At 59.1% G+C, this 13304-nt stretch overlaps 6 protein-coding genes across 6 annotated transcripts; 2 read left to right on the forward strand and 4 right to left on the reverse strand.

Annotated features, from left to right (window-relative positions):
- Positions 1-534: 534 nt before the first annotated feature.
- Positions 535-2061, forward strand: DICSQDRAFT_49340 (acid protease; the record flags this gene model as incomplete). Its single annotated transcript, XM_007360947.1, has 5 exons — positions 535-588; positions 662-845; positions 906-1543; positions 1649-1708; positions 1789-2061. Coding segments are annotated over 5 exons (1209 nt in total), but the record flags the coding sequence as incomplete, so codon positions are not given.
- A 217-nt stretch (positions 2062-2278) lies between these two features.
- On the reverse strand, positions 2279-2750 carry DICSQDRAFT_50328 (uncharacterized protein; the record flags this gene model as incomplete). The annotated part of the gene is made up of 3 exons (XM_007360948.1): positions 2279-2423; positions 2494-2617; positions 2684-2750. Coding segments are annotated over 3 exons (336 nt in total), but the record flags the coding sequence as incomplete, so codon positions are not given.
- A 2832-nt stretch (positions 2751-5582) lies between these two features.
- On the reverse strand, positions 5583-8505 carry DICSQDRAFT_49952 (uncharacterized protein; the record flags this gene model as incomplete). Its single annotated transcript, XM_007360949.1, has 10 exons — positions 5583-6664; positions 6719-6737; positions 6806-7118; positions 7179-7345; positions 7399-7424; positions 7481-7786; positions 7860-7987; positions 8040-8105; positions 8166-8255; positions 8399-8505. 10 exons carry the CDS (start codon positions 8503-8505, stop codon positions 5583-5585), a joined length of 2304 nt encoding a protein of 767 aa, XP_007361011.1.
- Positions 8506-8621: 116 nt separating this feature from the next.
- DICSQDRAFT_151829 (uncharacterized protein) lies at positions 8622-9262 on the forward strand. Its single transcript, XM_007360950.1, has one exon. It carries the CDS (start codon positions 8762-8764, stop codon positions 9002-9004), a length of 243 nt encoding a protein of 80 aa, XP_007361012.1. The 5' UTR covers positions 8622-8761; the 3' UTR covers positions 9005-9262.
- Positions 9263-9480: 218 nt separating this feature from the next.
- On the reverse strand, positions 9481-10581 carry DICSQDRAFT_48838 (uncharacterized protein; the record flags this gene model as incomplete). Its single annotated transcript, XM_007360951.1, has 4 exons — positions 9481-9690; positions 9858-10227; positions 10349-10409; positions 10485-10581. The coding sequence occupies 4 exons, from the start codon at positions 10579-10581 to the stop codon at positions 9481-9483; spliced, it is 738 nt and encodes a 245-aa protein (XP_007361013.1).
- A 301-nt stretch (positions 10582-10882) lies between these two features.
- Positions 10883-13295, reverse strand: DICSQDRAFT_77497 (HAD-like protein). Its single transcript, XM_007360952.1, has 9 exons — positions 13083-13295; positions 12903-12994; positions 12671-12819; positions 12568-12611; positions 12423-12495; positions 12150-12360; positions 11988-12074; positions 11854-11894; positions 10883-11721 (listed from the first exon to the last, which is right to left on the reverse strand). The coding sequence occupies exons 1-9, from the start codon at positions 13116-13118 to the stop codon at positions 11609-11611; spliced, it is 846 nt and encodes a 281-aa protein (XP_007361014.1). The 5' UTR covers positions 13119-13295; the 3' UTR covers positions 10883-11608.
- Positions 13296-13304: the final 9 nt, after the last annotated feature.

The raw sequence follows: 13304 nt of genomic DNA on the forward strand, positions 1-13304 counted from the left end.
TATGGCGGTACCGTCAGGTCGATAGCCCTGACCCACCTTTATATGATACGCAGGGCGCAGCGCAGAGCGGCGTCAGCATGCTCGGGCGCATGCTACCGTATGCGTGGCTTGTCCTAAAATCATATGGGCCCGTCTCAGTCGCAATGTCAGCCTACGGCCGTACAGACGGACAAGAAAGCTGCTCGATGCACTAGCCAAGTTAATATCTTCCTCGCGCTTCTGTAATATGGGCAGCTACCCGGTTCTACGCTTGGGGCTCTATCTGGCAGCTCTCGGCATCAGGCCATCCGCAGGAACTCTCGGCGGACGGATCCCTATCTATAGGGTGCAACGCACCCTGATCCCCAATTTACAACTTTCCAAGCCAACGGTTGATATATCTCTAAGCTCTGCCAATGAATTGTGAGCCGTGCGTGAGATGATCTCATAAAGACTGCTGACATCTAGAACTCTTGCAGCGCGTATCTTGTCCAAATCGAGTACGTCTGTTGCTTCCCGTCCAATAGCACACAACATGGTGGCTCACACACGTGTAGTATCGGCGGGCAATCCCTCATGGTCCTTCTGGACACGGGCTCATCAGATCTAGTGCGTGTTAACTGCGTTTCAACCGTCAAATTTGTCCGGCCTTGTAGCCAGTCGGCGGCTGACAGACATGCAGTGGGTCGTGTCTTCTGATTGCACAGTCGAAGACTGTCACGGAGTCCCAAAATACAATAGAACGTCTTCCCTTGACTTGACCGACGTGCCGTTTCATCTGGATTACCTCATGGGCAGCGTGAGCGGAGTCGTGGGGACGGAAATGGTGACTCTGGGCCAATACCAAGTGTCGTCCCAGATTTTTGGTAAGGCGGTTTGACTATCGGTGCTTGAGCGAGGGCAGAAGTCCTTAACCCTCTTCGCAGCGCTGGCAAACTACACGGACGGCTTGGGACTTTCCGGCTCAGGCAACAGCGGTATCTTGGGTCTGGCATTCCCCGCGGAGGCCTCCATTTCCGACACCATTGGTCGCACGTTGGCCTTGAACCTATTCTCAGGCTTTGACGATCCTACAGAACAGTATTTTGCCTTCAAACTTGGGGGGAGCTCGAACAACTCCTCGTTCACCGTAGGGGAAGTCGACCCACTTTACGCCAATTCAACCGGTGACTTGGCAGTCACACCGGTCTTCCGCGCTCCGGGTGCGCTATACGATTACTGGAAGCTGCCGCTTCAATCTTTCACCATCAACGGCACGTCCTTCACCCTGTCGAAGACCAGTGTGAAGGGCGCCCGGTCCCCGATCGCTGTCCTCGACACTGGTACTACGCTGATTCTTGGACCCACTCGGGACGTCGCGCGCTTCTGGGAATCAGTCGGCGGCGCGAGGCAAACGGACAGAGGCTGGGAAGTCCCTTGCAACCGTGCAGTAACTGTCGGCATGGTCCTAGGCGAAGGTTCAAGTGAGAAGGAGTATGCCATTGACCCAGCAGACATCAGCTGGAAGGAAGGTTCTGTCGATGGCGGTATCTGGTGTTTGGGCGGTATGCAAGGCAATGACGGGGTACTGCTCCTTCCTTTCATATGTCCCCATCCCGCCTAATTCCCCGCTTTCCTCACGGTTGTTCTGCTCGCCTGCTCAACGACGACGTCTTTGCCCTGTTTCCAGGTCTTCTCTGCAGATTGGCTGCTAGGGGATACGTTTTTGCGGGTACGTGGATCTTGCGACGTTCGGCTCCGGGGCGTTGTACGCCCGGCCAAACGGGGAAAGAAACGCTGACGATGTTGATTGGTTTCGTTCGTTTCTAGAATGTCTATGTAACCCATCATGCTGCGACGGACTCCCAACCTCCTGTCATTGGACTACTGGGAACAACGCACTCTGACTCGGCCCTCGCGACCTTTGTTCAGGAAAGAGGGCCCGATCCTCTTCCTCAAGCAAGGGTCATATCCAATCCACCTCGCAGCAATTCCCTTACCGGCGCAGACATCTGCGGGATAGCTACGGCAAGCGGCTTTGTGGGAGGGATCGCCATCATTGTGCTGGTGTTCGCTTTCAGAGAGTGGCGTCGGAAGTACTAGAGGGTGTTCTGTCCGGACTGCATCCACTGTCCACTTTGATCTCATTGCGAGGAAACAAAGATACATCCGCCTCCAGAGTCCGTCTAACGATACAACGCTGAGCGCATATGGTGAAAAGTTGCGGTGCCAGTACATATGAATTTCACACGACGAAGCCATGAGATGGTAAAACCACTGCCAGACGCCGAATCAACGTTTCGACCGATGTTGTCGAAGCTCAATGAGGCTTCGTAGACTGATCCACCTGCGGCGGGTACTGAGGCTGGTATCCAAATGCCGCTGCATTCGGAGGCGGGCTCATTTGGGTATATGGAGGCCCTGGCAGTGGGTTTTGCCCACCGTACGGCAGAGGCGGTTCCCATCTTCCGGGGGGGGACCGATGCCGTGAGTGTACCATTCGGACATTGCGGGCAGAAGACGGTTGGCACTCACCCCTGTTGCAGCGGCACGTTCCAGTGGCAAACTGTGCACACCCAGAGATGCCCAGCCTTCATCGGGATGAGGGGTATCCAGAACAGCTCGAACCACATGCGCGACTTGACCCGGACGACGGCAACTGGAGACCAGGAGCAGTGAGATGAGGCGAAAATAACCGGTGTCCGATTGCGACGGCTACGCGTACCATTGTGGCATCGGGGACATACTCTCGGCGTTTGGTCACCCTCCGGTTTCATGCGTGTGGGGCAGCCAACTGGTTAAAGTTCATGAGATTGGAGCCCTGATTGAATATATGGAGCATAGCAATTGCTCTATACGCACAAACGATGGGTAAACAGACTGTGTCGCGCGTCAGTCGGTGCACTATACGTCCAGTGGGCCATGTACTCACAGAACATCGTGGTGGTAGCAGTCTGAAGGTTATGCGGCTGAGGTCGGCAGCGCGGCAGCCCTGTGTGCGAATGTGGAGGCCGATCGGGGCTGGGCCGCTGCGGAGCTGTGATGCTACGCATTGCTTACTAATTACACAAACCTAACCCTAAAGATCGGCATCTTGGAACGTACCACCACTCCGCGAAAGCCTCCGACGATCAAACTACATAGTCTATTCCACAGACCACAGTCGATGCTGCGCGGCTCTTGCTCAACTTGCGTAATGAATTTTTGCACCCCACCTCACGTATGTGACAGGAACGCGCACGGTGACGGTAAGTGCTTGCGGACCGCTCCAACTCACAGCCTCGGTTGCTTCCCGAAATTCATTGCGATGTCGGCTAGGTCTCCATAGACGTTTCTCGCAGGCCTGGACAACACGAACTCAATGACGATCGTCTGGGATGACTCTCGCTTTCAGTTTGGCTCGTCCTTGCGGTCACAGCGCACAACGGACTCCCGGTCCTGATCTTCCACGACTCCCAGATTGGTACTGTGACTGCTGTCCTCGTCTGAGTGCCTAATCTCTGAACTCTTTCCGGCTTCCCCAAGTTACCGGATCGCTGTGTTCTCGCACCACATACCCGCACTCGATTATGACGTTCAATCCGAGGAGCCCCAGCCATCTTCGCGAGTTCCTATGGGCGCTCCGCAACGACGCCTCGCCATTCTTCCATGGCAAGAGGTCTCGCTTAGAGAACAGCTGGTGCGGCTTGCGATCCAGTGAGTATGCGGTGCGATTGCACCAAACCAGCGGAAAGCAGGCCATTAGCTCCGGTCTAACAGCCCCAATAATACATAGAACCTCCCCATGCCCATCCACAACACACCTTCCGGCGCTGGACGATCCCGGCCATCCTCGTGTTCCGAGGCTGGGAACCCTCCCAATTCTGCCCTGCACAATTCCTTGCGTCCCCACAAAGTCCACAGGCCGCGGCAGCCGGGCCATTTGCCCCGGTCCCCGCTGTTCGGCCTTGGAGCACGCAGACACCATTGGTGCGCTTGGATACCCGCGCCAGCGCCGTGTCGCGGGACATGTCTCGATGTTTCATGCACATTGCCAATTGTGCTCTTGTCGCCTCACGAACACACGCAAATTGCTGCAGCGTCCATCAGCTGCCCTGACTCGCGCTGCGTCCATACACCAATCAATGCTCTGGGGTTCCCCCGGCGACCTGGGTGGAATTCAAGGGCACATACACCCCACACCCCCCACGCGTCCAGCTGCTGCAGCAGAGGGCTTCGCGGACGTCGGCGACTGACACCATCGGCGGTCAATCAAGGTGGTCCCTAACGCCTTGGCCCGCGCACCAACGCCACCCGCTAAGCACACCTGACCCCATCTCGATGCGTATGCATCTCCCGGCGGCTTCCCACCTGCGTCTCTGCGCTGCGTCAATGCTGTCATGCAGACGAACCTCGCGACCCTGTGCGCACAAGCCCCCGCAGCCGCAGGCGCGAGCATCCTGCCAGCAGCAGAGCGGATCTGATCTCAGCGCGCGGCCAGCCAGCCATTCCCTCGTCTCGTGCCCACGCCCGAGCCCGGACGGGGAGCATGGAACGCAGACGCGGATAAGGCCAAGTGCGAGATGCACGCGGCCTCGCGTGCGCCCCGCGCCTGGGGCAAGCGCACGCACGGGAGTCGGCGGACGGAAGGAACGGGACTAGGAAGGTCGGCCTGTCGAAGCGTCGTGACGTCTCTCATTTACCCAGATCAGGCCAATCGCAGCCTCCTGCGCACCCACAACTGTCGTCCTTGACAGGACCGCGTGCGGCGCCGACTCGGACCATAGCCCAGGGCTGGCGGATCTGGTAGCTCTCCTGGCTATCCGAGAGCAAGTCCGAGTCCTGCTCTTAGCCCCCCATCACTCGAGCATCCTTCCGTCCCGTCCCACTTCTCGTCTCTCATCGTCCGTCAAAATTAGGATCGCGTGCACACGCCCTCCCCCCCATCGCCCAAATCTCAACCTTCGTGGATGGGAACTGCCCAAGCCGCGGTTCGTGCCCCTTCTTTTCGTCCTCGTGTTGCGTCCATGCACCTGAACATTACGATGCCGGAATGCCCAGAATGCGTACTAGGGTCGCAGTAATGGGCTTCTCAACCAGGGTCGACCATAACCCGATGCGGTTGGATCTCCCTCGGGCTGACGGCCACGAGAACGCATCGCGTATCTGGTAAATGGCTCGGCAACGTGGCTCGGATATCAATAATGTGCGCGATGCGGCCTTACAATTAATACTACGTACAGCGCCAAGGGAATATAGTACTATGTTAACGTTAATGTGATGCGGGACGATTACGTGCGGCGGCAGAGTGATGTAAAGAGGCTCTATCGATTCTACCTGTTGTGGAAAAGCGGGAGTATTTGAAACATGAGTGCGAGCGCGGGAGGGGTGCTAGAGGACATTGATACATGCATCGATGATAACTAACGTTGCGAGGAACAGTGGAAAGCGATACGTACACGTAAGTTGCCGAGAGTCCAAGACAGCGAATGGGGCGAGCGAGAGCTAGTGCGGTCCGATGGGTGCAATCCACAATGCAACGAGAACAATGACTGTTAGGTATAGCGGGAATAGAAAGCTGCGGCCACAGTCCGACCCTGTCCACGGTTCTGAAACTCCACCCTACCTTTGTCTCTCAAAGGAAATCAGTAGTAGCCGGGCCCCCCGAAAGGGGGACTGCCCGCCTGACTAGTGGATGGGCCTGGTGCGGGGAGATAGCTGGAGCCAGTCTCCGTCTGGCCAAGGGACGACGACGAGTACGACACCGCGGTGTAATCGAAGGTGGTCGTGGGATGGCTGAACCCCGGGGCCTGCCCCGGTTGGGACAAGGTTTCCAGGCTCCCAGACTGCGAGGCAGCCGGGCGTGTTTCCACATTCTCGCTCATAGAGAGGTAATTATAGGGTGGCACGTAGTATCCGCTCTGGCCAGTCGCATGCCCAGCTGATACGCGCGACGACGCAAGGAGCAACGGAGACGGACCGACATTCCCGCCCTCGCCCTGCAGGACGTTGCTGAGGCTGAGTGCGCTGTGCGAGGACGGGACGTACGAGGATGACGTGCTGGGTATCGAAGGGGAACGGGAAGATGGGTGATAACGCTCGGATTCCGAGCCCGAGCCCGATGCCGCGGATGGCCACCTGCCGTCTGGTGTGCAAGCGGTGTTAGGTGCGGTCGGAGAGTCGTAGCCCATGGTCGTAGCGGACAAAGAGAGCGGAGGGACGCTGGTCGGGCGTATCAGCGAACGTCGTGCGTAACTGCCCTCGAAGGTGCCAGGGCCGCGAATAGTGTCGTCCGATGGACTGGACGAGAAGTTACGCGACGACTGACCGCGGGTTTGAGAGGCGCGCGCGTCCCACACGAGGCGCACCGTTCGTTGCCGCTCGTCGTTCTTTGAGAACGCCCACTTCATCTCCGAGAGCGCAGCTAGACAGACCTCGACGTCGTCACGCGTCCCGTTCTCTCCCGCCAAGAGGAAGCCAGCAAAGAAGCACCCGTCGCGAACCAGCGCGGCGTCGTACTGGAAGAAGGGACTGCCGAGGTTCCTGCGCAGGATGGTCACGACATGTCGGACGACAGTGTGGCACTTCGTGTTGGCTTTCATGTGGAGGCGAAATATCGTATCAGACTTCCGAGACCTTCCCGATGGATGCCCTTCAGGCAAAAATGACGTTTCCTGGACCGGGAGCGCAACAAGTCGCTGCTTGAGGGCCTCGCGGATGACATTATCTGTGATAGATGTGTCAACGATAGGACCGTGGAAAATACAGGAATTATACATACGCGACTCGAAAAGGAAAATCTTACAATGGTCGACACAGAGGAGCGGGTGAGCATGAGGAGTATTGGGTAATTGCGCTAGCATCTCACCTGCCAGCCGTCTATGAACCTCTCTATATCCTCGATTTGCACGATACCGTATGGGCCGAACTGTCGTAGGCCGTCCAGATCGCGCCAACAACGCTCCAGCCTATCCCAAGCGTCCTGGAGACTCTCTTCATCGATCTCCTCGCGCTGACGGGCCTTGGGGCCAGTGAGAGCGGCATGGACCTCTCGGCAAACGGAGGCGATACGGATGGGAATGGTCGCGAAACGAAATGCGAAAGCATATGCGCTCGAAGGGCCGCCATCATTTCCTAATGGCGGCAGCGTCGCTTCGAAGGCCGTCAGGTCGTCGTCACTTCTACAGATACGTTGTCAATGCCGTAAATCAGGGCAGCAACAGATTCATCCGTCTCCTCACAATGCAATGCGACCCCCACGCAAGCCACTCGTGACGCCGTCAATGACATGTGCGTACCAAAATATTCGGGCACGCACTAGGGCGTCGACGTATTCTCCCTGGCCGATCTCGGCGGAATGAAGACTGCAGAGCGCATAGACCTGACTCATCGTAGCGTCATACATAGCCTAAGATGGCAGGTGAGCGAATCGTGCCACCTGGCCCAGTGCAGGAGACATACCAAGCGTTCCATAGGTGTCTGAACCTCTGAGTACGATAAAGGGGGGTTAAGCAATGTAGAACTTCGCACCGTATCAGCTCACCTTCGGTGAGAGGCATGACGAGAAGTAGAACTCGTACGCCATCCCAAGATGGTTTCCGGAGGATCGCATGGATGTCGATGAGATAGAGTAGCTCATAGAGCATCTCGTTGACGCGCTCTTTGCGTTCCTGAATATCCTCTTCGGTAAGCTCAGGGACCTCCTCGCCGGCTTCGTTGATGCCATAGCTGGCCGCCCACACGACGAGCACGAGGGCTATCAATTGGCCGGGAAATTGCAGGCCGTCAGTGGTGCCGTTGTACCAGTCCGTAAAGCGCGAGCAGTACTCGGTAGGCTCCAGGATTGGTCCTGAAACCAGGTGCGATGAGGGTCGATTCTTGAGCAATGCACGGCTAGCTCACGACCGGAAGGATCGACTCACGTTGTATGTGGAAGCGGCGGAAAAATGCAGACCTGAAGAACTCTGGTTTGAGCTGGGGAATTACGCTGCGTGGGGGAGTGACGGAGTGAAGGTCTGCATCGTCCTTCGTCGCCTTGCCGTAGACAGCCCTGCAATGGCGGTGAGACAGAGGATGAAAGCGGAGGGACTTTGATTACGGACTCGACTTTCTGCAGACGGCGACCGCGTCTGAGAAGCTTGACCGCTTTCACCTCCGCGAACTCGTCCCTGGAGATGGGCTGAGAACTGGCCTGGATCGGATGGGGAGAGAGCGAAGACATGACATACACGCAGTTGAGGCCGCGTTCTCTGCAGTTGGAGCAAGGAGGGTGTTGGCCGGAGGCAAGTGTGGGTAAGTCCTTGAGGTCACACTTGACCCTGCCATATGCGCGTAAGGTGGGAATCGGGAGATAGCGAAGAGAGGCGCGCACCTCCTCATCCGACATGCGCCGCAGGCTGTGGAAGGGAAGAGTTAATATGCCGCGGGGGTATGCGGGGTCGGGAGAAGCGCACCAGAGTACTGTTGCCGGGTGGACTTGGGCTGGGAGGGCGCTTTGCGGGACATGTTGGGGTATGGAGAGGGAGAGGGAGTGCGGGCGAGCGGGGAGGAGCTGCTCCGGTGCAACATATGCTCTGCTGGTCACTGCGGACGGTGCTGGGTGCGGGAGAGGACGGAGGGTGGAGGCGGGGGTGCGGGTGGGATTTATAGATGGCCTCGGAGGAGGGGAGGGAGGAAGGGAGGGAGGGAGGAAGGAAGGAAGGAAAGAAGGTAGGAAGGAAAGGGAGTGGAAAAGGAAATTGACGATGGCAGGGACGGACCGTAGGTGGGCTGGGAAAGAAGAGGGAAGTGAAAATACAAGGACGTCAATCTGGAGAGGGCTGCCATGTCTGGTCGATTCGCAGTCCTGGCTTCCATGCGCCTGTTTCCTGCCGCTTCACAGCTGCACGCATCCTCTGGGCGGTCGTTGCCGTATTCAGCAGCCGCCGTGGGCTCCATACGCCTAGATTCACCGTCAGTGCTGCAACATATCGTACTGCACGGCAACTCGCGCGTAGCTTTCCCCCCACGCGAGCCCGAGACGTGTGGCGGCTCGTGCAGGAAGCCCCAGCCCGCTGGACCTGTTTGACCGCGACGTCGAGGGACGGCGTGCGCGGCGTCGCGCGAGATCGGATGCCCGCCACGCCCTTCTCTCCTACATTATCGCACCAGGCTCCGAAAGAGGATAGAGTCGCCGGGTAGCAGTTTGCACTTTGGAGGAATGATTGGGTTTGAGCGCCGTGCAGGGTTCGGGACGCGGAGAGATCACGACGTGGACGCACGGATCTGACATTTGCTGGACGAAACCCCCAGAGGCGCGCGCTGCTGAAGACGCATGCGCAGATACCGTCGCTCGATGGGTGGCATGCATCTGCACCATGTCACATTCTGTCTGCCAGTTCTCCAGGCTCGAGCTGCCGGACACCTTCTATTTTCCCTCCACGCGATCATCTTAGTCGTACAGCCACATTCGGAACAGGCCCCCCGGATGGCCAGAGCCAGACCTTCTCCTTCCGTCCCCGCGGCCCTGCCCTCCCGCCGCTCCCACACCCCGCGCCTGCCCATCTATCCTGCCCGACCCAGCGCGGCGCTCCCGCCCGCCTTGCGTATCGCCCGCTTCAGCTCGCCGGCCGTGCGCTGGTCCACATTCAGCTTCACGTCCCGCGCCATCGCCTCCACGTCTTCGCCGTGCTTGGCGATCAGCCGCTGCAGCGTCGCGTGCTCGCCCTTGGACGTGTGCCGCGGCACTGGCCCCGCGCGCGCCTCCGACAGCTGCTCCAACGCTAGCAAATAACCAAATGAGCGCGATTGCCCGCCGGTCTGGGAGGCGCCCCGAAGCGCGACGCCACGACACAAGGATGAGAAGCACCGATGGCGGTGATGCAGTCCCATCCTCGAACCCCGGCAGAACCCACAAGCCAGACAAACTCACCGTGCACGACACGCGTGCCCGCCGTGCTTGGCGGACCCTGCGCCTTCTTGGGGTCTGAGCCCACTTCCACCCATCCCGCCAGCTGCGCGTTCCCGCGGGGATCTGGAACCCCCTCGTCCACCCCCTCGCCTTCTGTCGCCGCCTCGTCCACCTCCTCGTCCACTGCCAGCTGCACGTCCACGACGTTGCCCTCGGCGTCGCGGATGATTTTTCCGAACCCCTTGGGGACCCCGTTCGTCCCTGCCGGCCTTGTTGACGTAGACGACGGTGCTTCTAGCCGCGCCGGAGCTTCCTTGTCATCCGCACGCTTTGCTTGCGCCCGCTCCGTCCCTCCGGACGCGATCGGGTTCAGGCTCGCGACGAGTCCCAACGCTTCGTAACTGCACGAACGCACAGCGCGACAGCAGCCGCGGCGCGCACATCAGTTCATGAGTCTTATTGTCTCGTAACGCTGCGCACCCGCGCGCGCGTCCGTGATGCAGGAAGGAACGCGCAACGCACTTTTGTCTAACCGTCTTCCGCGCATCCCAGGCCTCCTGCAGAACTTGCGGGCCTCGTATGGCTAAATTCAGGACAAAACGCTCAGCCCATGCGGCGGAGGCCGTGAGAGACGGCAACGATAGCGAAAATCACCAACGTGGTTGTTTCTTCTGCAGTTTTTTGGCGCGCTTCGAGTGCTGCACAGGCTTGTGGCTGCCTGACCGAGTCTTGCGTCTTTGTCGGGGGTTCGCCATCGTTGGCTAAATTTCAGGGCGGTCCTCCTAAGAGCCGCTAGAACGGAGCTATCAGGGGGGGGAGATGGTGGACAGTCGCAAATGAGGTTTGGAAAGGACAGAGCGGGCCTGAGAGGCTGTATGTAACACCTCGACACTAGCGGACAGAGAGCCGGCCAGCAGGTGATGTGCAGAGGACGGGAGCGTGGAGGGAGACGGAAAGAACGCGAGTCGGCTACTTTGGTGGAGGCCGGCGTCGGATTGCTTCGGGAGTTCCCGCGTCCTCGCGCACGCCGCCAGCGGTCGAGCGACAATTGCCTCCTTCCTCTCTTCCGCTGCGCCAGTCGCTCCGCTCGTACGCCCTCACCATCGCCCAGGCACCCCGCTCTCCCACATGTCTCGCGTGCTCTACCACCCTGTCCCGCCTCAGAGGCCCGTCATCAAGGCAAGTCGTCTCTGCGGTCGTTGCGCGGTCAGAACATCCGGCTGAGAGGCCCGCACCGTCCTGCTCTGTGCACAGTTCTTCCGCTCCTGGACACCCAGCCTCACTCTGTGGGGGGCGGGAGCGGGCATCACTGCGCTCTACGTACGTCGCGTTTCACCCGTCCGCCGCACACGGTATCTCACCCGCTGCATCGGCAACATTAGCTTCTGTCAGTCACCCCCCTGGTCAAGCGCGGTTTCTTGTCCAAGCTGCCCGTGGTAGGTCCCAGACCGCCGCCACCGTCCCACGTAATGCCCGTACGCTAACCATCGCTGGGAACGCGTGCTCTAGATCGGTGGATACTGGGAGGACAAGACGCCTGCGTCGGACAAGCCGTTCTAGAGACTAGACATGAACCCCGCCGCGTCGTGTACCCCCTCTACGACAATCTAGTAATACGAATACATAGACCGTCCAGAGTCCAGACACCCACGCTGGCCGTCCATGTCCGCCGCCTGCTTCCCCGCCGTACAATGAGAAATCGTGCAGCCATCCTGCGCAGACCCTGCACGCGCACCATCACCCCATCAAGGAAATACGCGAAGATCACGATCGTATACGCCGTCACAGCCTGGAAGGCGTCCTATCGGTAGGCTTGGACCCGCCGCTTGTCAGGTCGATGCCCAGCTTGGCCTCGAGCTTCTTCAGCGCATCGAGCGATCCGCCAATGGGCACGCCTGCGGAGAGAAACCAAGGAAAGACAGAGGCCAAGTCAGAAAAAAAATCATGCATGGAACGCGGATATCGCGGGCGAATCGACGTCAATCGCGGCTACCCGTGTAGTGGCAGGGAGGGCATGGCACACGTACGGATGGTCTCCATGCCGAGCGCCTGGGCTGTTTTGAGGTTCCTGCATAATGTCCGTACGTCAGCGACGTCAGGGTGCGGCATAGAAGGGCCACGCGAGACCGCTGGGCTGGGCTGAGATGTCTGGGATGCTCACATGCCGAGGTCGTCCAAGAATACCGCCTCTGTGGGCTTGATGCCATTGCGCTGGCAAGCGAGGAGGTATATGCCAGGCTCGGGCTTCCTGTTCAGGGAACGGCGCGTATATGGTCAGTGGGAGCACCAGCCTTCGTCGGCCACGGACTCCGCACGTGCGCACCTCATTCCAAGCGTGCTGGAGTCACAGAAGTCGTCGAACAGCGCCCGGAGCCGCGGAGGGGTCGCTCCGTCCTGCCAGCCCAGGAAGGCGAGCTCAGCCTGGACGGAGAAGCTGGGGAACTTCTCCTTCGGGGGCGGCGCATCGCCGATAATATCGGCCTCGGATTTCGAAAAATTGTTCGTGAGCGCGATAATCCGCCATCTGCGTTCGGCTGCATCGGCAAGGGCCAGCGTGAGTGCTGCGCGCGGAGGCTCGCAGAGGAGAGGGGGGCACCTCTTATGCGCCTGATCGCCTCGACCACACGGTCGTCGAACTCGCCGCTCTCGCGCATCATGCGTCCGAACAGCTGACGTTTCCTTTCAGCCATCGCCGTCTTCGATGGAGGAAGCTAAGTAAGGGGGGGGGCCACGTCTCTCACCTCACGGCCGTCAATGTGCAGTGTTTCAGGGAGGTCCGGACGTGCTGCCGGAACGTCACGTTCAGTGACTGCATCCCGCGCGATGCGGCGCTCATCTACGAACCTAGTCCGCGCCGCTTGCAGTACTTGACATACGCTGGATTGTTCACCTTCGTATCGGAAAGCTCGCGCCCAAATTGCTCGTAGAACGGGAAAAGGGACATCTCGCCCCGCTCGAATCTTTGCCACGCTCCATGCGTGCCACGCGCGGTGCTGGCATGAGAGAAATAGAACTGGGCTGTCAGAGAGAAGTGGCAAGGAAGAGGGAGAGGGCTGATAGCGGGGCTGCTGCTTACATAGCGCAGTTGATGTAGTTGTTGGGCAGCCCGTGCTCTCGCTCGTATGCTGCGATAGCTATCAAGGGGCTGCGGCACACAACACCGCCGACCTACAGCACACGGAAGCAGTCAGAGATATCGCTGGCTCAGAAGCAACGAGAGGCAGGGAATCGTATGAATAGACGGTGGCCTACATACATCGAATATCACAGCTTTGAGGTGCGGCGAAGTCATGTCAAGCAATACGTTCAGCAGAGCGCCAGAAGCCGACTTTGTATCTGCCCCCTATTCCCGCTTGAGAGGCCGCGACTGTCGAGCGTGGGTCCCAAGTGGATAGACCCCGCTTCCTGTACGACACGCAGTAAGTACTTACGAGAGCGACGTCGACATCCGAGCCGTCCTTGACGCGGCTCGCTCTAC

Source organism: Dichomitus squalens (genome assembly GCF_000275845.1).
Source record: "Dichomitus squalens LYAD-421 SS1 unplaced genomic scaffold DICSQscaffold_2, whole genome shotgun sequence".
Taxonomy (NCBI): Eukaryota; Fungi; Basidiomycota; class Agaricomycetes; order Polyporales; family Polyporaceae; genus Dichomitus; species Dichomitus squalens.

Excerpts from the sequence above, each read along its gene's own strand:
- DICSQDRAFT_151829 (XM_007360950.1), top strand. The coding sequence starts at position 8,762 with ATGTCTGGTCGATTCGCAGTCCTGGCTTCCATGCGCCTGTTTCCTGCC.
- DICSQDRAFT_77497 (XM_007360952.1), bottom strand. The coding sequence starts at position 13,118 with ATGACTTCGCCGCACCTCAAAGCTGTGATATTCGAT. Across the intron at positions 12,496-12,567 it reads TGCACATTGACGGCCGTGAG|CTGTTCGGACGCATGATGCG; the intron begins GTGAGAGACGTG and ends AGGAAACGTCAG. Across the intron at positions 11,722-11,853 it reads GCTCGGCATGGAGACCATCC|GCGTGCCCATTGGCGGATCG; the intron begins GTACGTGTGCCA and ends TTCTCTCCGCAG.